Source organism: Chlorocebus sabaeus, chromosome 4 (genome assembly GCF_047675955.1).
Source record: "Chlorocebus sabaeus isolate Y175 chromosome 4, mChlSab1.0.hap1, whole genome shotgun sequence".
Lineage (NCBI taxonomy): Eukaryota > Metazoa > Chordata > Mammalia > Primates > Cercopithecidae > Chlorocebus > Chlorocebus sabaeus.
This window is the reverse complement of record NC_132907.1, coordinates 22,013,513-22,034,271: the sequence shown is the minus strand read 5'-3', so window position 1 is coordinate 22,034,271 and position 20,759 is coordinate 22,013,513. Positions and strand designations below refer to the sequence as shown.

The window sequence follows — 20,759 nt, the reverse complement described above, 5'->3', positions numbered from 1 at the left end:
AAGTAGAACATCACTAAAGTATGAAAATAAAAATTAGTGATTCTTCATTCTCTTTTTCAAGTAGGGTTTTTTAACAGAAAAAATAACTTCTGGGCTTATTTTTATTATCGTCAAAGATTATTTTTTAATATACAAAATGTTATTTAAATACAAAACAACCCTGTGTCCTGGAGTCTGACAATTTAGATACCCTCAAATTTGCATACAGAAGAACACCAGGGGAGAAACCCCTTAGTTAGATATTGTGATTTCTGAATACTGTTTAAAAACAACTATATCCATCATAGCTTTTAATATTAAAAAAACCAGAAAACACTCCCCTAATTCCAAAAGCCCACACACACACACACCTATATCTCTCTTCTAAAATATTTTTGTTTGCAAATCTGTTCTTAAATCCATTACTTTTGTTTCCAGTCATTCTCAATGCTAAATTTTATTTGAATTTAAAGGAAGATGAAAGAATTAGAAACTATTATTATAAATCAGGAACCGCAGCAGGTAACATTTACTGAGAAATATCCCTTTATCAGGCTTTAGAGAGACTGTCACATTTACTATATAACAAAGAACTCCTATCTGCCGCATTTGATAAATGAAGAAACAGTTTTGGAATTCAAGAGACTTGACTAACATCATACCACTAGTGAGGCTAAAGAAATATGAACCCAGGCAATCAGATATACTTTTAAATATAATTATTTTTTATTAAATATGCAAAATCAAATATAGTATTTGTCATGGTTACATAACATTTTCTTTTGTAAAATATAATGATACCATTAAATATTCTATTCACATATTACACCAGAAAGAGCAGTAGAATTGTAATTCTGTGACCTAGGCTGTGGGGTCGGCTATGCCACTAACTAGTTTTATGACCACAGGCAAGTTACTTACCCTCTTTAGGCTTCTGTATTCTCATTGGTAACGTGATGCAACTGGACAGGATAATCCTAAAGACCTTCTCACCTCTAAATGCTTGGAATTGTTTTTTTGTTTGTTTTGGAGTCTTGGTTAATTTAAGACTATGTAAACTGCTAGCCTAACAGTGGTTCTGCTACTAGTTTAGAGAGGCAGTGGAAGGGTGGTAAAGTTCCAGAGAGAAATATAGGTTGCTATGATAAATCCCTTGCTTCTCTTTTTTGTTGTTTTTAAGCTTCTGTTCTATGTTACGTAACTGTAAAGCTGTCAGATCAAATTCTGTCAAGTACTTTATGCTCTGTCCATGAGATAAACCAAAAGGCCTAACTAGATTCTACATGAATGAGAAAGCTTAATGTAGCCTTAAGTGAACTCATCAAAAAACTGACACAGAATGGACAGCGAAGTGTAAAAAGTGTCCAAACTAATTTACAAATTAAGCAAATGGTATGCTCATTAATCCAGGGTAAGCTGTATAAAAGACATAATACCAAGACCTCTTACATAAGAGATCTAAGATCATCAGCATCTGCTATATTGTATCTACCTTTTAATAATTCCTTTTTTCCCAAAAAAATTATATATTTGACAGAATGAATACTCTTAAGAATGAAAAGAGTTAGAAAACACATTCGTATTATTGTGATTTTTTCCCTACTTATTGTTGATTACTGGATGCCAACTATATTCTTCAAAGAGGGGAACGTATTCTACATTTTCAGCTCCTAAGTTATTTCATGATTCTTACAGGTTACTGTTATTATTTCGGGGCTTTGTGGGGAGAGGCAGATCCAAAAAAAAATATGTACACTACAGAGCTGAAAGAATTCTCAAGCAAAAAAAAGTAATTATCTCAACCAATCCAAGTCATGATCCTACCTCTCACAATTGTCTCTCCAACACTGAGAATAGGTTAGGTATCCAGGCAACATAATCAGCAACGCTCTCAACCTTATTTCTGAACCTTATGATGATTCCTCTCGCTTCCTCCCTTTTCTGTTTTCTTTTTTTTTTTTTTGAGACGGAGTCTCGCTCTGTCGCCCAGGCTGGAGTGCAGTGGCCAGATCTCAGCTCACTGCAAGCTCCACCTCCCAGGTTTACACCATTCTCCTGCCTCAGCCTCCCGAGTAGCTGGGACTACAGGCGCCCGCCACCTCACCCGGCTAGTTTTCTGTATTTTTTTAGTAGAGACGAGGTTTCGCCGTGTTAGCCAGGATGGTCTCGATCTGCTGACCTCGTGATCCGCCGATCTCGGCCTCCCAAAGTGCTGGGATTACAGGCTTGAGCCACCACGCCCAGGCTTTCTGTTTTCTAACATCATTTCCTTCTCTAATTAACCTGGGCCCTGTACTACATCAGTTCATCATCTTTACCTTCCTTACTTTTTCTTCTATCGCTCCTGCCCCAAGGTCCTAAATGCTAGATTAATCACTCACCTTTTTCTACTATGAAAGCTGAGTTTTTGAATATGACAAAAATAACTGCTACAACTATCAAAATCTCAGATGGGCCTCAACACTGTTCAGCAATCCTTTTCTGTTTTCTGGGAAAGTAAAAACAATTATGGATGGGTTAGGACTGCCTATAAATTACGTAATGGAGCAGGAAGCTGAATGGGATTCATACCTGTTGGCTCTTCTTATTTCGAGTAGGAAGCAAAACCGTCTTTTGAAGTTGTAACCACTAATCCGATAGTGGACTATGTGCCAGGTTCTATTCTGAACACTTCATGTGTATTACCTGATGTAACTTTTATCAAAAACCCATGAGGTAGGTGTTTTAATTCTCTTCACTTGGCCAAAAAGGAAACAAAGACACAAAGTGGCTGAGTAACTTGTTCAAGGGCACACTAGTAAGCAGCAGAGCTAGTATTTGAACCTGGCAGTCCGACTCCGATGTCCGTTTTTTCCCATTATATTGGTATGTCTGAAAGCACAGCACCTTAGGCAGCCCTAATATGATTAAAGATTGCTTAATATATGTCACAGGAAGTCTTCCAAGTATTCTTTCCAACTCAAGGTTTAATTCTCTCTTCCTGTAAAGGAAAATGCTCCTGGATAAGAAATCATTTAAGCATGAAAAGTACTGTGTATTTGGCATGTTTTAGGCCTTCAAAAGCAAAATCCAGCTATATTGCAAAGGATTTTGAGTGTGTGTGAAAGGTGGTATAAAATACTGGTTAAGGGAGCGTGTTCTTGAGCCAAACTGGATTACTAGCTGTGTAACCATGGGCAAATTACCTGAGCATACAGAACACATAGAGGAAAATTCCTTCTGGTTGAGAAAGGAATAAACTGCTGCAACTAATAACTGAAAAATCAATCAAAACTTTTTTTTTTTTTTGAGACAGAGTCTCACTCCATCGCCCAGGCTGGAGTATAGTAGTGGGATCTCAGCTAGCTGCAGCCTTCGTCCCCCAGTTCAAGCAACTCTCCCATCTCAGCCTCCCAAGTAGCTGGTATTATAGGCACATGCCACCATGCCCAGCTAATATTTTTTGTATTTTTAGTGGACATGGGGTTTCCCCATGTTGGTCAGGCTGGTCTCGAACTCCTGACCTCAGGTGATCTGCCCGCCTCGGCCTCCCAAAGTGCTGGGATTACAGGTGTGAGCCACCGCACCCTGCCCAAAACTTTTGCATCTAAAAAGAAAAAAGAGGAAACTGTAACCAATATGACTTATACAATCTAATACCTTAATACAGACGAATAATGCAGTGGTTTTTTTTTTAAGCTAAGATGTAAATAAATAGACAAAGGGCATGAATAGAAAATTCATAAAACAGGAAAACAAACATCAAAAACACTCAACTTCTTTTTTTGAAAAAATGCCTACTTGCATTCATTTTTTGCTTTGTTTTTGTTTGTTGTTAGAGACAGACTCTCACTCTGTCACCCAGGCTGCAGTGCAGTGGCATGACCACAGCTGACTATAGCCTCAAACCTCTGGACTGAAAAATCCTTTTTTTTTTTTTTTTTTTTGAGACGGAGTCTCGCTCTGTCGCCCAGGCTGGAGTGCAGTGCCGCAATCTCAGCTCACTGCAAGCTCCGCCTCCCGGGTTCACGCCATTCTCCTGCCTCAGCCTCCCAAGTAGCTGGGACTACAGGCGCCCGCCACCTCGCCCGGCTAATTTTTTTTTTCTGTTTTTAGTAGAGACGGGGTTTCACCATGGTCTCGATCTCCTGACCTTGTGATCCGCCCGCCTCGGCCTCCCAAAGTGCTGGGATTACAGGCGTGAGCCACCGCGCCCGGCCACATTAGCCTCCTGAATGACTAAGACTACAGGCACATGCCACCACACCCAGCTAAGTTTTTTAAAAGATTAATATGTTTGTACAGCAAAGTCTGGAAGGATACATTATACTGTAAACAGTAATTACTCCTGGTAAGGTGAAGGAAGACGAGAGGGCCCCAAGGGAGGAAACACAAGAGAAGAAAGTCAAATCCCCTTACGGCCTCCTTCCTCCAGTAGCTCACTTTGCAGGGCAGTCTCTCTTGGATACATGTGATAGGCAAAATTTGGGTTACACGCCTCCATCCTAATTCCAAGGGAGACAGAATATGAACTTTTAGTGTTCTACCCTGGGGAGGCAAAGCAGGACTCATAAGGCTGAAATGAAACTCATAAAGAGGCCGTGAGCGGTGGCTCACGCCTGTAATCCCGCACTTTGGGAGATCAAGGCGGGTGGATCACCTGAGGTCATGAGTTTGAGACCAGCCTGGCCAACATGGCAAAACCCCATCTCTACTAAAAATACAAAAATTAGCCAGGCGTGGTAGCAGGCACCCGTAGTCCCAGCTACTGGGGAGGCCGAGGCAGGAGAATCGCTTGAACCCGGGAGGCGGAGGTTGCAGTGAGCTGAGATCACACCACTGCACTCCAGCCTGGGCAACAGAGCGAGACTCCGTCTCAAAAAAAAAAAAAAAGATTATTTCAAAGGTGCTCAACAGCTGGAACACAAAATGCAAACTGAATTACTACACCCGGAATGGATAATAAATCATTATCTTACTATCTATATTCTACGAGCAGGATATAGAGAATGCTACTTACACGCCTCGAAACATTTGCAGAAGTCTAACAATAAATTAATAGATATTTAAGAGAGAAAGAAACAGAAATGGGCTTGTAATTGAAGCTTCCACATGACTCTACTACCTACCGTAGTATAGTAAAGTAATACATTTGCCTGTGGAATGTGTCAGCAACTCTGGTACTTCACAACCCAGACTACTAAATATAATCAGCAGTGTACAAAGATCAGGAAAGATAAAATAAGTACTTAAATTAATAAACCATAAAACTGTGTCCATTTCAACATTGACAATATAAAATTCCTTACATTATCCTAGCTTCTCTACCACGTATCTGACTATACAGGGACTTTATTAAAGTTAAAAGGGGTTGGACATAGTAAACCTCCAGGATACAACCAATTTCTAAAAAAAGGAGTCTAAACTATATGTTCACTGTTGTAGATATTTTTAACATAAAATAGCACAGAGATTTGTCTCATTTAGAACAATGAAGACTGATGTTTTCATTTTAAAGGAAACATGTCTAACTCACATCAAAAGCAAAAACAAAACAAAACTTGGCACTTAATTTTGGCATACCATTTGCGAAATATTCTGCTGAGTCACAATCCCCACCACTACTCGACCAAACTCCCTAGTATTTTCACTAGACAACTAAGAAATATAACCATGGGCTGCCACTATGTAGCAGAGTATCTCAGCAATTTGGAAAAATGTCAGCCTCTAAACCACAGATTCTCTAATTCTGTCCTTTTGGGCCTCTCCAATTCTGTACTTGGAGCTACGGCCTCATTAACTTGCTCATGCTGCTCTCTTGCAAACTCAGGTGGGCTTATTTACGCAGATTCAGTACAATTCTTACCTCTCATTGGTAGCAGGCCCATGGGAAGAAAGGACAAGAGATAGTAGTCTTATTTAACTTCAAAGCATATTTACTAAATAAATGAATGACTGAATAAAGTTTGTATAAATAAACCACACACTGGGGCTAGGAGGAAGAGCTGCCACAGATGAACAAGAACATGCTGCTAGATAAAAAGTAAAGACGGCCTTTCAACAGGCAGATAGCGGGGAAGACCCTAAAAAAAAACATGCTGAGGCCGGGCGCGGTGGCTTACGCCGGTAATCCCAGCACTTTCAGAGGCTGAGGCGGGAGGATCATGAGGTCAGGAGATTGAGACCATCATGGCTAATACGATGAAACCCCATCTCTACTAAAAATACAAAAAATTGGCCGGGCGTGGTGGCGGGCACCTGTAGTCCCAGCTACTCGGGAGGCTGAGGCAGGAGAATGGCGTGAACCCGGGAGGCAGAGGTTGCAGTGAGCTGAGATCGTGCCGCCTTTTTTTTTTTTGTGAGACTCCGCCTCACAAAAAAAAAAAAAAGAATATGCTGAATGGATGACTGAAAGTACACCAAGAATGGCAAGCAGTTGGATTTACCAAGAGAATTAAGGTATATAAAGACAAATGGTGGTGGAAGTACTAGGAAAATAGATTAAGGACAGAACATAGCAGGCCAAGAATCCCAGATTAAAGAGTTTAGACTTCACTTGGTATACAAGCAGCAGGCCATTAAGGGACCTCGGGCATGGAAGAGACATTCAAGGCTATTCTTTAAGACAAATTATCTGACAGCTACATATAGAGTGGATTGGTAGGAAGAAATGAAGGGAGACAAGTTGAGGGACTGTTATGGTAAGTACCTTGTGCATAAATCTTTTAATATACTTATCACATAACAATACGTAATACATAATAATGTTCATTTTTCTTCATCTATCTCTCCTACCAGGCTCAGAACTGCAGAGAGAAATAATCTACTTTTTCAGCACAGGTAAAAAGTGAGGATGAGCCAAATGATCAGCTCTCAGCAATCTACAGGTCTACAGCTGATTACTGTCATACAGGTCTACAATTGATTACTTTCCTTCCAAGCACTTACAGCTCACCTGGAGATGGAAACTAGGAAGAAAGGTCTTAATTTACAAAAGGATAATAACCTCAAAAAGTCATTTACAATCATTTTTTTAACTCAGAATGTATTTTCTGATAATAACAAGAGAACCACCAAATTTACTGATTGCTTATCTTGCACCTTGCATTGTGTCGAAACACTCTACACATCTCATTCCTCGAAATGATCCTATGAATCAGGTATTCCTATATACACTTTCTGAATGAGGAGCCTCAGATGTGGAGAGGTTAAGTAAGCTGTCCAAGTTCACACAGCTAGGAAGTGGCCGAGTTCAGCTATGAGCCTACACGATCTGTCTCCAGCGGGGTTTAACCTGGTGGCCAGGTTTAAAGGTCAAGACAAAAGGCCAACGTAATCCATGATGTATCTAAGTGTAATACAATTATAGAATATAACAACCAGATTATTCAGTCACTCCTTAGGAGTTAAATGTTTTTAAACCTTGCAATAAAGTTTCTTCAGACTTTTCTATATCTAAATGCCGTGACCCCTCTTCTTCATAATTTTTAAATGGTTACTACACAATAAAAATGAAGTCAAGTGTTTTAAAGCTAAAGTTAAAAAAAAAATAGGAAATATAACAACTGACGAAGTAAAATGCCTACCCAATATATCTTTTATTTTTAATTTTTGTGGGTACATAACAGTGTATATATTTATGGGGTACATGAGATATTTTGATCCAGGATACAATGCATAATAATCACATCAGGGTAAATAATCACATAAGGTCAGGCACAGTGGCTCACACCTTTAATCCCAGCACTTTGGAAGGCCAAGATGGGCAGATCACCTGAGGTTAGTTCAAGACCAGCTTGGCTAACATGGTGAAACCTCGTCTCTACTAAAAATACAAAAAACTAGCCAGGTATGATTGCGGATGCCTGTAGTCTTAACTACTCAAGAGGCTGAGGCAGAAGAACTGCTTGAATCTGGGAGGCGGGGGTTGCAGTGAGCCAAGACTGCACCACCACACTCCAGCCTGGGTGACAGAGCAAGACTCTATCTCAAAAATAATAACAATAATCACATCCATCACCTGAAGCATTTATCCTTTGTGTCACAAACAATCCAATCACACTTTATTTTTAAACGTAGAATACATTGTTGACTGTCATCACAATGTTGAGCTATCAAGCGCTAGATCTTCTTCATTCAGTCTAATATGTTTTTGTACCCACTGACCAGACCCACTTCCCTGGATCACCCACTACCCTTCCCAGCCTCTGGTGACCATCACTCTACGCTCCATCTCCATGAATTTAATTGTTTTAATGTTTTTAGCTCCTATAAATGAGAGCATGCAAAGTTTGTCTTTCTGTGCCTGGCTTATTTTACTTAACATAATGATCTCAAGTTCCATCTCTGTTGTTGCAAATGATAGGATCTCATTCCTTTTTATGTCTGAATAATACTCTATTGTGTATATGTACCATATTTTCTTTGCCCATTCATTCGATGATTGACACTCAAGTTGCTTTCAAATCTTAGCTATTATGAATAGTGCTGCAATAAACATGGGAGTGCAGAAATCTCTTTGATATACTGATTTCTTTCTTTCTTTTGGGTATATATCAAGCAGTGGGATTGCTGGATTATATGGTAGCTGTATTTTTAAATTGCAAGGAACCTCTAAACTATTCTCCATAGTGGTTATAGTAATTTACATTCCCACCAACAGTATAAGAGGGTTCCATTTTCTCCACATCCTCACCAGCATTCGTTATTGCCTGTCTTTTGGATGAAAGCCATTTTAACTGGGGTGAGATATCTCCCTGTAGTTTGTTTTTTGTTGGTTTTTGCTTTTGTTTTTGAGACAGGGTCTACTCTGTTGTCCAGGCTGGAATGTGGTGAAGCAATCCCTGCTCACTGCAGCCTCAATCTCCTAGGCCCAAGAGATCCTCCTACCTCAACCTTCCAAGTAGCTGGGACCACAGGTATGCACCACCACATTCAGCTAATTTTTTGGTAGTTTTTGTAGAGATGGGGTTTCACCATGTTGCCCAGGCTGGTCTCGAATTCCTGAGCTCAAGCAGTCTGTCCACCTCAGCCACCCTGTAGGCATGAGCCACGGTGCCTGGCCTCATTGTAGTTTTGATTTCCATTCTGCTGATGATCAATGATGTTGAGTACCTTTTCATATACCAGTTTGACATTTGTATGTCTTTTTTTTAGGAAATATCTACTCAGATCTTTGGCTCATTTTTTAATCAGAATATTATGTGTTTTCAACTACTGAGTTGTCTTGAGTTCCTTATATATTCCGGTTATTAATTCCCTGTCAGATAGACAGTTTGCAGATATTTTCTCCCATTCTGTGGGTTGTCTCTTCACCTTGTTGTTTCCTTTGCTATGCAGAAGCTTTTTAACTTGACATGATCCCACTTATCCATTTCTGCTTTGGTTGCCTGTCTTGTGGAGTACTGCTCATGTAGTCTTTGCCCACTCCTATGCCCTGGAGAGTTTTCCCAATGTTTTATGTTAACAGTTTCATAGTTTGAGGTCTTAGATTCAGTTTTTAGTCCTTCTTGATTTGGTTTTTGTATATGGCAAGAGATACAGGTCTAGTTTCATTCTTCTGCATATGGATATCCAGTATTCCCAGCACCATTTATTGAAGAGATTTTCCTTTCCCCAATATATGTTCTTGTTACCTTTGTCAAAAATGAGTTCACTGTAGATGTATAGATTTATTTCTGGGTTCTCTATTCTGTTCCATTGATCTACATGTCTGTTTTTATGCTGGTACCATGCTGTTTTGATTACTACAGCTCTGTAGTATAATTTGAGGTCAGATAATACGATTTCTCCAGTTGTGTTCTTTTTACTCAGGATAGGTTTGGCTATTCTGGGTCTTTTGTGGTTCCACATACATTTTAGGATTTTTTTTTTCTATTTCTGTGAAGAATATCATTGGTATTTTGATAGAAATTGCATTGAATCTGTAGATTGCTTTGGGTAATATGAACATTTCAACAATATTGATTCTTCTAATATATGGACATGAAATATCTTTCCATTTTTTATGTCCTCTTCAATTTCTTGCATCAATGTTTTACAGTTTTCATTGTAGAGATCTTTTACTTCCTTGGTTAAGTTTATTCCTAGGTATTTTATTTTATTTGTCCAAATATTTCTTTAATGAGTTACTCCAAAATAGAGCTAGGGGAAAAATAAAATTCACTACATTGCACTATAGTTTTTTAATTATTCATTGCAGGACAGAAACAAATAAGAAGACCTTGAGATTTAGATGATACTAGATTAAATATGAACCATAACCAAGGTTTTTTTGAAGATGAAATAAATTTGCCATCCAGGGATGGAAAAATATTCCATTTTTCATGGATCAGACAGTATCTGCAGTGTTTTATTCCCTTCCAAGGGGCACATCTTAAGGGAAAAAAGGGCCGGGTACGGTGGCTCACACCTGTAATACCAGCACTTTGGGAGATCAAGATCATCCTGGCTAACATGGTAAAACCCCGTCTCTACTAAAAATACAAAAAAAAAAAAAAAAAAAAATTAGCCAGGTGTGATGGCGGACGCCTGTAATTCCAGATACTTGAGAGGCTGAGGCAGGAGAATGGCATGAACCTGGGAGGTGGAGTGTGCAGTGAGCTGAGATTGCACCATCACACTTCAGTCTCGGTGATAGAGCGAGACTCCGTCTCAAAAAAAAAAAAAAAAAAAAAAAATTAGCCTGGCATGGTGGCACGTGCCTGTAATCCCAGCTACTCGGGAAACTGAGGCAGGAGAATCGCTTGAACCCTGGAGGCAAGGGTTGCAGTGAGCCAAGATAGCACCACAGAACTCCAGCCTGGGCAACAGAGTAAGACTCTACCTCAAAAAAAAAAAAAAAAAAAAAATCACACTGCAAAACTGGAATGCCTCCAACGGAGAAGGCCAAGAGGGCAAAAGATCTCGAAACCATGGTACACCAGATAAGGAACTGAAATTGGGAGAAAAAATTCCCACTGCGGAAGGGAGGTAAGAAAGCTACCCTTGGCCGGGCATAGTGGCTCACACCTGTAATCCTAACACTTTGGGAAGCCAAGGTGGGCAGAGCCAATGAGCTCACAAGTTCAAGACCAGCCTGGGCAACATGGCAAAACGCCATCTCTACAAAAAATTACTGGCCGTGGTGGCATGCACCTGTAGTCCCAGTTACTCAGGGGGCTGAGAGAGAATGGCTTGAGTCCGGGAGGCAGAGGTTGTAGGGAGGTAGAGGCTGCAGTGAGTCAAGACTAGACTGCACCACTGCACTCCAGCCTGGGTGATAGAGCCAGACCTTGTCTCAAAAAAAAACAAAAAAAAAATCTACCCGTAAAATATTTGAAGAATCAATATGCTGATGAAAAGTTTAGAAGTTTAGACTTATTTTGCATATCTTTAAAGGGTAAAAGAACTGGGACTTTCCAACAATGAATTCTACCCAAAAATGAATTAATTACAGTGCATGAAAACATGACCAGCCAACAAACTAGTCAAAGAATACTGTTAGTTACAGTTGGTATGTTTCCAGCTAGAGACAGGAGAAACTTCTCTGCGCCCATTGTAAGTACTGTCACAGGCACAAGAACTTCCCTTGAGTCTATCCAAGCCAGTATGCCATTTTTTTCCATCCATGGACGCTACTCAGATACAAAAAAATTAGTATTCTCCAAACAAAATTTATTCAGAATCACTTCTATTTCTTCTTTCATGGTTTGAAATTAACTTCAAGAATTTTTAGATATGTATTATATTCTAAAGCCAAATATCAAGATGTCTACAATTTGGGTATTTCATGGAATACTACATAATCCAAAAAAAAAAAGAGAACAAGGCCAGGCAGCTCACACCTGTAATCCCAGTACTTTGGAGGCCAAGGAGGGCAGATCATGAGATCAGGAGTTCGAGACCAGCCTGACCAACATAATGAAACCCCGTCTCTACTAAAAATACAAAAAAATTAGGGGGGCTTGGTGGCAGGCACCTGTAATCTCAGCTACTTGGGAGGCTGAGGTAGGAGAATCGCTTGAAGCTGGGAGGCAGAGGTTGCAGTGAGCCCAGATCGCGCCACTGTACTCCAGCCTCGGTGACAGTGCGAGACTCTGTCTCAAAAATACAAACAAACAAATAAACAAAAACATCACGTCCTTTGCTGCAACATGGATGCATGCAGATGGAGGCTATTATCCTAAAGGAATTAACAAAGGAAGAGAAACCAAATACCACATGTTCTCACTTATAAATGGGAGCTAAACGCTGAGTACACATGAACACGACGAAGGGAACAACAGACACCAGGGCTTACTTGAACGTAGAGGGTGGGAGGAATGTAAGGGCCAAAAAGCTACCTATCAGGTACTATGCACACTACCTCAGTGACTAATCATTTTGTACACCAAACCCCAGCAACATGCAATTCACCCATTTAACAAATCTACACATGTACTCCTGAACCTAAAACAAAAGTTGAAAAATTAAAAAGTAAAAAAAAAAATTGGGGTACTTTTTTTGCTAAATTTAGCTATATTTTCCACTCATGAGTATAAATAATTAATAGAGAACAGTACCATATCTAAAATTAGAAGACAGCCTCTTAGTTTGGGACCCATAAAAACTATAGAGGGGGCTAACATGAATTATTTTCAGTTTTTAAAAACAAAACAAGGCTGGACATGGTGGCTCACACCTGTAATCCCAACACTTTGGGAGGCCGAGGCATGTGGATCATCTGAGAACAGGAGTTCGAGATCGGCCTGGCCAACAGGGCGAAACCCGTCTCTACTAAAAACATAAAAAATTAGCCAGGCACGGTAGCACATGCTTGTGGTCTCAGCTACTCAAGAGGCTGAGGCAGGAGAATTGCTGGAACCTGGGAGGCGGAGGGTACAGTGAGCTGAGATCGCGCCATTGCACTCCAGCCTGGGTGACAGAGCAAGACTCCATCTCAAAAAAACAAAAACCAAAAAACATACATTTCCGTCACATTAATACACAAACTAACAAAAAATGAAGGTTTTCTTAATTTTAAACATTTCTATCAACTCAACTTGTGGTTATATCTCACATAAATCAAAAGTTCTGACTGATGAGAGACAGATACCTCACGATTTTTTTAAAATAAGGAAGTAAATTACTGCTTTGAAATGTACCTCAGCTGAGCATGGTAGCTCATACCTATAATCCCAGCACTTTGGGAAGCTGAGGTGAAAGGACTGCTTAAGGCCAGGAGATCAAGACCAGCCTGGGCAACAAAGCAAGACCCCATCACTATTAGAAAAGAAAAGAACCTCAACGAAGTGTCATACATGGTACATGGGGTGGGTGTAGAGAGATAATAAAAGGGAGAAAAGATAAGATGAGGATCACTGAAATAGATACTAAAAGCTATCCTAATTCCACTGATAATAATATTAGTAGCTCACCATTAATACATTAGCACATTTAGGTAATTCTGTCAACAACATTTTGAGATAAATTCTGTAATAACCACTCTTACAGATGAGGAAACTGAGGCCAGGAGGGATTCAGTATCTTAATAAAAGTCAGGCAGCTAGAAACAGCAAAGTCAGGATTCAAACCTATGGCTATGGGCTTAAACTGTAGAACTGCACTGAGTAGCAACTACTGTTGATGGAAGTCTCAGAATAAATTAATTAGGTACATCAGAAGTCAATCCAAACTTGAAAGCACTGGTATACATGTATAAAAGCTTTCAGACTACAAAATTCTTTATTAGTATGGTTTAGTACTTTATCTTTCATTGTATAACAGTAAGTCAAACTCACTGACTTTTTCTCCTCTTCTATGAATTAATAAATTGACTTCTGTCCTTATCACTATATTAATGCTACTACTCATAAGATCTACAATAACCCTCCAAGTTCCAAATTCAACTGATTATTTTCATTCTTACTTCTCTTGACCTTATGACAGACTACACCAAACTGACCACCTTCTGTCACTTAAAAGTTTCTGTCTTTCCTTGACACTCAGGACAATCCGACTTTCTGGAGAGGGATCTAGGCAGATAATACAGATATGGGAGTTACCAGTGTATATATTTGGTAAATGGAACCACTAGACAGGATAAGATTTCTAAATAAGGCCGGGGGCCAGTGGCTCACACCTGTAATCCCAGCACTTTGGGAGGCCAAGGCAGGTGGATCACGAGGTCAGGAGATCGAGACCATCCTGGCTAACAGGGTGAAACCCCGTCTCTACTAAAAATCACTTGAACCCGGAGACAGAGGTTGTGGTGAGCCAAGATTGTACCACTCACTCCATCCTAGGTGACAGAGTGAGGCTCCATTTCAAAAATAAAAACAGTCTAATAAATGGATTTGTTCCCAATTCATATTTTCAAAAATTGTGTGCATTTGGACTTAAGGAACCTTTTAACATTTTAATTCACAATATTTCACCTAACTACAAGCCTCAGTTATTCCACTTGCTCTTACTTAGAAATCTTATCCCGTCTAGAGGCTCCATTTACCAAATATATACACTGGTAGCTCCCGACTATCATCTGCCTAGATCTCTGATTCATATTTGCAACAGTTCACGCAATACCTCTACCTGGATTCTCCCTCAGGAAACCCAAACCTAAATAAAGTATATCCAAAGTTGACCAGGCATGGTGGCTCCCAGCACTTTGGCAGGCCAAGGCTGGCAGATCACTTGAGGTCAGGAGTTCAAGACCAGCCTGGACAACATGGTAAAACGCTGTTTCTACTAAAAATACAAAAATCAGCCAGGCGTGGTGGTGGACACCTGTAATCCCAGCTACTTAGGAGGCTGAGGAAAGAGAATCACTTGAATCTAGGAGACAGAAGTTGCAGTGAGCCAAGATTGCACCACTGCACTCTAACCTGGGCAACAGAGTGAGACTCCATCTTCCAAAAAAAAGAAAAACAAAAACAAAAAACAAAAAAACGGGACTCCATCTTCCAGAAGAAAAAAAATGTTACCTTCTCTCCCTCTACAATCCTCTCTTCTTCCTCTCCTCACATTCTATATTAACAAAGCAACCACCTACCCAGTTGTATGCTAAAACCTGTTTAAGTCATCCTCCACTCAGTCATTCTTTTCCCTTAACACAACTCTTCATTGTCATCATTAAGAAAATTGGGTGATACTATCATTATGCACATATCACATGTCAGTCAATGAGCTTTATACACTACCTCTGGCCATTTCAATAAGCTTGCAAAGTATGTCTCATACTCATTTTACAGCTAAAGAAGCCAGGCCTAAGTAACTATCCCTCATTTACACAACCATGGCAGCAGAGTCCTGGTGCCCTGACTTAAATCCAGTCTGTGTGACACCGCCTCCTCTGTTACCTCCACAGGCACAGCTTTGCTTCAAGGCTTTGCCAAGATTATCATAAAGGCTCGTATCTTTTCTCCACTCCAATCCAGTGTTTAAACTGCTATTGGAATGATCTTCCTAAAAAGAGAGAGAGAGAACCCCATTCTGTTCATTCCTTTCTTCGAAAACCCATTATTGGTTCCCCATCACCATGGAGCAAAACTCATACACATCCATTCACAAACAGGCCCCAACCACCATGGGACCTGGCCAGATCAACTGACTTCCCTGTTTTCAGAATAGGACCGGTTATAACTCTACGCTTTAGCATTTGCTGGGACTGTCTCTCATCGTATCTTACATCCCCAAAAACTTCTGACAAATTCTCACTCATCCATTGTTTAAGACCAAGTTCAACTGTCACTGCCTCTGTAAAGCCCTTCCAGAGTCATTCAGACAGAATTAATGCAGCCCTCCTCTGCAAGCCCCATATTACTTTGTTCAGTTCACTCACAGGACAGGATTATCTCCTTAATGTTTGTCTCATCTTTAACACTGAATTTCTAGATTACTTTGCACATTCATGTTTTTGTACCCAGACTAACAGTACACATTACAAGGACTACTGGAATGAATTTTCCAAATTAAACTAATTCTATACCTGAGAAGTTACAAATAAAGTGTGACAACATGCAACTTGGCACTTTTTGAAATATGCAATTTGCTAAATTTGTTCCCAACTTGTATTTTCAAAAATCTTTGTATAGTTATACCTTAAGGAATTGTTAACATTGTAATCCACAATACTTCACTAAACTATAGACTCCATGACAGTAGGGCCTGTTTGTGCCCTACAACACACAACAGACACTCAATGTTTGTGGAATAAATGAAACCTATCTTTGTTTAGCCTAAAACTAGCATGTTATTGGAACAATTAGTAATCAAAACTGTATTCTTAAAAAAAAAAAAAAAAAAAAAAAAACACATGTAGGGGTGGAAGGAATCTAGGCAAGTCACAATTCTAGCCTAAAAAACAGGCTAGCATAGATGAATAGTCCCCTATACAGAGCACGTAAACGTTAAGGTATCATATACCAACTCTAAAACTCCAAGAGTCTAATAAGTATTCTAGGATATCTGATAAATTACTAGTTTTTCCTTCACTATCTTTAAATCATCACACCTTTTCCTTAATAATTCTACCTTGGTGATTTTATTTTATTGTTATCATTGAAACAATTGTGAAATAGTCCTACTACCACTGAGGCATACCAAATTTAGAACTTAAATTTCAGGGCTAAATATACAAAAAAATAATGGCATGGGAGGAGACTATCATCTTAAATACGATAATCACACAATTCCTTTTTTCCACTTAGAATCACAAAATCTCAGGGGAAGGAACATACAAGTTTTAACTTCCTACCCAACCAACAATCCTTTATACAGAATCCTTGACAGATACTGTTTTTTGGTTTTTTGGGTTTTTTTTGTTTTTGTTTTTGTTTTTGTTTTTGAGACGGAGTCTCGCTTTGTCGCCCAGGCTGGAGTGCAGTGGCACGATCTCGGCTCACTGCAAGCTCCGCCTCCCGGGTTCACGCCATTCTCCTGCCTCAGCCTCCCGAGCAGCTGGGACTACAGGCGCGCACCACCACGCCCGGCTAATTTTTTGTATTTTTAGTAGAGACGGGGTTTCACCCTATTAGCCAGGATGGTCTCGATCTCCTGACCTCGTGATCCGCCCGCCTCGGCCTCCCAAAGTGCTGGGATTACAGGAGTGAGCTAGACAGATACTGTTGGAACCTCTACATGAATACTCAACTCTCTTATGTTGTACTTACCTTTAAAAAGTAAATCTTACTGAATTTTTAGGCAGACGACTGAACATAATATGCTTAAGGCTTAAAACAGAGTATTTAGGCAGGAGCTAATAGAGAAAAATATTAGGTTTTTGTTTTCAATTTCTCAACCATTGGTAAAATAATGTTCAAAATCTCAAGCAACTTCAAAGACAAAAGCACACCAAGATCACTTCCAAACTGGAATCAATTAAATACAATCTTACCAATTCAGTGAACTTCTCTGATTTGTATAATAACAGAATCAATGTAAAAGTGTAAGAGTTGTGTTTGACTCAGCGCTGTTATTTGCTAGAAAAAAAAAAATCTCATCCCCCATAGGCCTAGGATAGGTCCAGACAGGTCACCCGCAATCCCTAGCAGGCAAGCTTTGCTTACTTAAATTCCCTAAACCAAGACTCATCTCTAAATGTCTAAGGTTCTTCTTGCCTCCATAATTCTTCCTATAGAACAAACGTAACTTTAATGAGAAGCATGATATTTCTGCCAGAGATGGTACACGATATGGAATCACTTGTTTGAAGACAAAATTAGTGGGAGTTTTCAACAAAACAAAAAATGAAAAGTTTAATTTAATAAGGAGGGTGACATGGAAATCTTTCCTCAAAAGCACTTAATTAGTTTTCTCCAAATCAAAATCCTTTGTTGGATATATATTCCACCTTTATTAAACAAATGATAGCATTTGTAATGACTTGAATACTCTCTCAAAGGTCAGACTAATTTGAAGCCTTTTAGAACCTAAAATCCACAGGTAAGACATCTTAATTTATGGTCACTCATGTGGAAGGTCAACGTTGCTATTCACATAAGCTATTTCTAAGTTCCCCAAACAGATCCTCATCATTAACTTAAGGAGAAAAGTCCACTATGATGATCATGTTTTATCTTTGTTTGCGCTTCGAGTGTTAGGACAAACGGACTTTTCCCAGGTGCCTCTCGCCATCTCATTCCTTGCCTTTCCTCCAAACAAGCAAAACTAAAATACTAAAAATTTTAGTTTGGTCCATACTAGTCACTAAAAATCTTTCTTCTTGTCAACACTTCATAGTAGGATAAGGGACGTAGTTTGCAAAGATTATCTGTACATCCTGCGTAAAAAATAAAATCGCATGGCACACCAAACCCAGATCCACTTCGGTGAATTCCCTCCAGGGCCCAAATGTGTTCATTATGCAACAGCCAGCATTCCCGATTGTAATCCCTGTCTGTGATGCAATGACAAAATACAAATGGCTTGGGTATAATCTGCTCAGTTCGTAAGTAGAGTAATTCGCGAGGAGCCAACGAATTAAAATATTTCCCAAATTCTCAGGAACCTTGAAAATGACAAACTGTGTCACAGTTCTCTGAGAATCACAATGAAAACTTTCCCTTCTGGAATTTTTTTAGAAATATGTCCCTCCAGTTCCAACCCCACAAAAAATCCGTACACACCGTTTTAATTTACGTTAAGAACTGCTCTCCCAGCGGGGAAAGGTGACCTGCATCAGGTGGTTATTTTCGAATCCACCCCGATACGATACCCACGCCGCTTCCCAGACGCTAAAAAGCCAGTGAAATGCTTCATCCTTTCTCCTCAAGGACAGTCATGGGAGTCAGTGTAATCCAGACCCCCGAGCCATAAACCACCCAGGGTTCAAGGCTTCACCTCCTAAGGCATAGGCCTCTTGAAAAATGGCATAATGGAGAGCTGAGAACACAATTAGGACAAAACTGCAACGACCTGCATTCTAGAGGAGAGAGAATCATACAGTATCTATTCCAAAAGTAGTTACAGGTAAGGGAAGGCGGTCAGAGCATCTCTGGAGGCCACCTGGTCGCGTGAACCGAGTCTAAACGCTGAAGTTCCACACCTCCCCGAGTCCGCGTCTCCCCAAGCCAAAGCAATCAGCGCGCACGCCAAGCATCCAGGTGGGGAGAGGACGAGGGGACGGGGCTGCCAGCCGCAGCTGCGAACTGGCCCGCGGCGGAGGCGAGGGGAGAAGACCAGCATTCCCTCACACAAAATGGTGGCGCTGAGGCGGAGGCCAGCGCACCTGGGGGCGCCACACGCCCTACGGGATTCCCGCAGACCGCCGCCAGCTGGACGCGAGCCCCGGGTCCAGGCGGCCCGCACTAGTCTGCGCCAGGCCCAGCCCCAAGGGGCCATTCACAGCCGGTGTCCCGCGTCGCCGCTCGGTGTCCGCGGGACTGGCGCCGGCGGGGGCGAGGGCCTGGCGCGACCGCCTCGGCCTCACCCAACGTCCGCGCCAGGGATAGGGAGCGCACTCACCTCGGACGCGCCCCGGGAGCCGCTGGAAGAGCCCGGGAAAGGAGGCGGAGCCGCGCGAATGAATGAAGCCGGCGGCTGCTCGCTGGCGACCTCCAGCCTGTCCCGGGCCGCACCGCTCGCGCCTGCCAGGGCTGGTGCGGCTGCCAGGGCTGGTGCGGCCGCCTCCCGCTCGCCCCGGACGCCCGGCTCCTCGTCGCGGGTCGGCCGCGGCCCACCGTGCCCTCCGACGACGTGACGCACTAGCGCCGCAGCGCCTCCAGCCTTCGCTTCCGCTCCGCGCCCGCGCCCACCGCGAATCCCCCCACCCGCCCGCGCGGAGCGGCCCCTCCTCGGAGCCGGCGACGCCGCCCTGCCTCCCTCCAGTCCAGGCTCTCAAGCGCCGGCCGGCAGGTGCGGCCTTGGCCAGCCCGGGGGTGCCACGCGGCCCCCGCCTAGCCACCCGCGCCCCCTCTCCCCGCCCCCGCCGCCGTCACCCGGCAGCGCGACGCCCTGCTCAGGGCGATGGCCTGGTATTAAAGAGTCACCTTGGCTTAGATATAAAAATAGATGCGGTTAAGCCGCGGGGGCTACAACGCTGATTTTGCGTATTCCTTTAATGCCGACCTTCGCAGGATTCTGTTCGCATATCCCGGCGGAGCTCTTCAGCCCCGCGCAGGCCCTCCTGAAATTTACCCAGAGTGGGCGCGGCCATCCAGACCTCGGGACAGGAGTGCAGAGGGCACGGGTGAGGACCGCCGGCCTCCGCCCCGCCACCTTCATCCTAAACCTACTGCCACTTAGGTGCGTGCAAAGAAGAATCGTAGTCTGCTTTCACAGTCTAGAGAAGTCCTAGAGTCCGGACTTGCATCTGGAGATGTCAGGAAAATACCAAATTCCTGCGCTGACCTTTTCTCTTTCACCGTTTAACCGGTACAGACTAACCCTGACCCAGAAAGATAGCAGGGTTCCATCCGGCTTTCCTCCCCTGCCTCTGCCAGCTCTATTCTACCGTCATATGGCCTCTTGTGCCTTTGCTAATTACACATTCCTACTGAAAAAATTAGCCCTCCTGCATTTAAAACATGATATATTGACTTTAAGGTAATGCATATTGTAGTCTAATGTATTTAATAAATGTATTGAGAAACAATATTGTATGTATTAATGTCAAGACTTTCTTTTACTCATTATGCAAGAACCGTAGCATTATGTTCAGCTCATCCAGAAAAGTTGGAAATTGCTTCTTTCATTCCTGGGAAATATTTAACAATCACAATACCAACTTTCACGAATTTCCTAATGATTAGCAAAATTAGCAACAAAAAATACTTCAAAGAATACTTGTTGATACAGATATATTTGACCCTGATTTAAAAAAAAAAAAAATAGGCTTTTCTGCC

The 20,759-nt window shown here is 41.6% G+C and overlaps 2 protein-coding genes across 12 annotated transcripts in view; one reads left to right on the top strand and one right to left on the bottom strand.

Annotated features, from left to right (window-relative positions):
- Nucleotides 1–20,218, bottom strand: part of FAM169A (family with sequence similarity 169 member A) — an 84,915-nt gene extending 64,697 nt beyond the window's left edge. For 2 of the 11 annotated variants that reach the window (XM_073014680.1, XM_038010486.2), the window contains exon 1: nucleotides 19,984–20,218. In XM_073014680.1, the coding sequence (XP_072870781.1) occupies nucleotides 19,984–20,139 (156 nt within the window). In that variant the 5' untranslated portion in view covers nucleotides 20,140–20,218. Of the gene's footprint in view, nucleotides 1–900; nucleotides 1,007–18,542; nucleotides 18,608–18,883; nucleotides 18,977–19,144; nucleotides 19,211–19,380; nucleotides 19,507–19,904 lie in introns of those variants that run through there. The other 9 variants (XM_073014681.1, XM_007975400.3, XM_073014682.1 and 6 more) reach the window with 9 other exon arrangements.
- Nucleotides 19,039–20,509, top strand: LOC140711500 (uncharacterized). Its single transcript, XM_073014688.1, has one exon. It carries the CDS (start codon nucleotides 19,115–19,117, stop codon nucleotides 19,613–19,615), a length of 501 nt encoding a protein of 166 aa, XP_072870789.1. The 5' UTR covers nucleotides 19,039–19,114; the 3' UTR covers nucleotides 19,616–20,509.
- The last annotated feature ends 250 nt before the right edge of the window (nucleotides 20,510–20,759 follow it).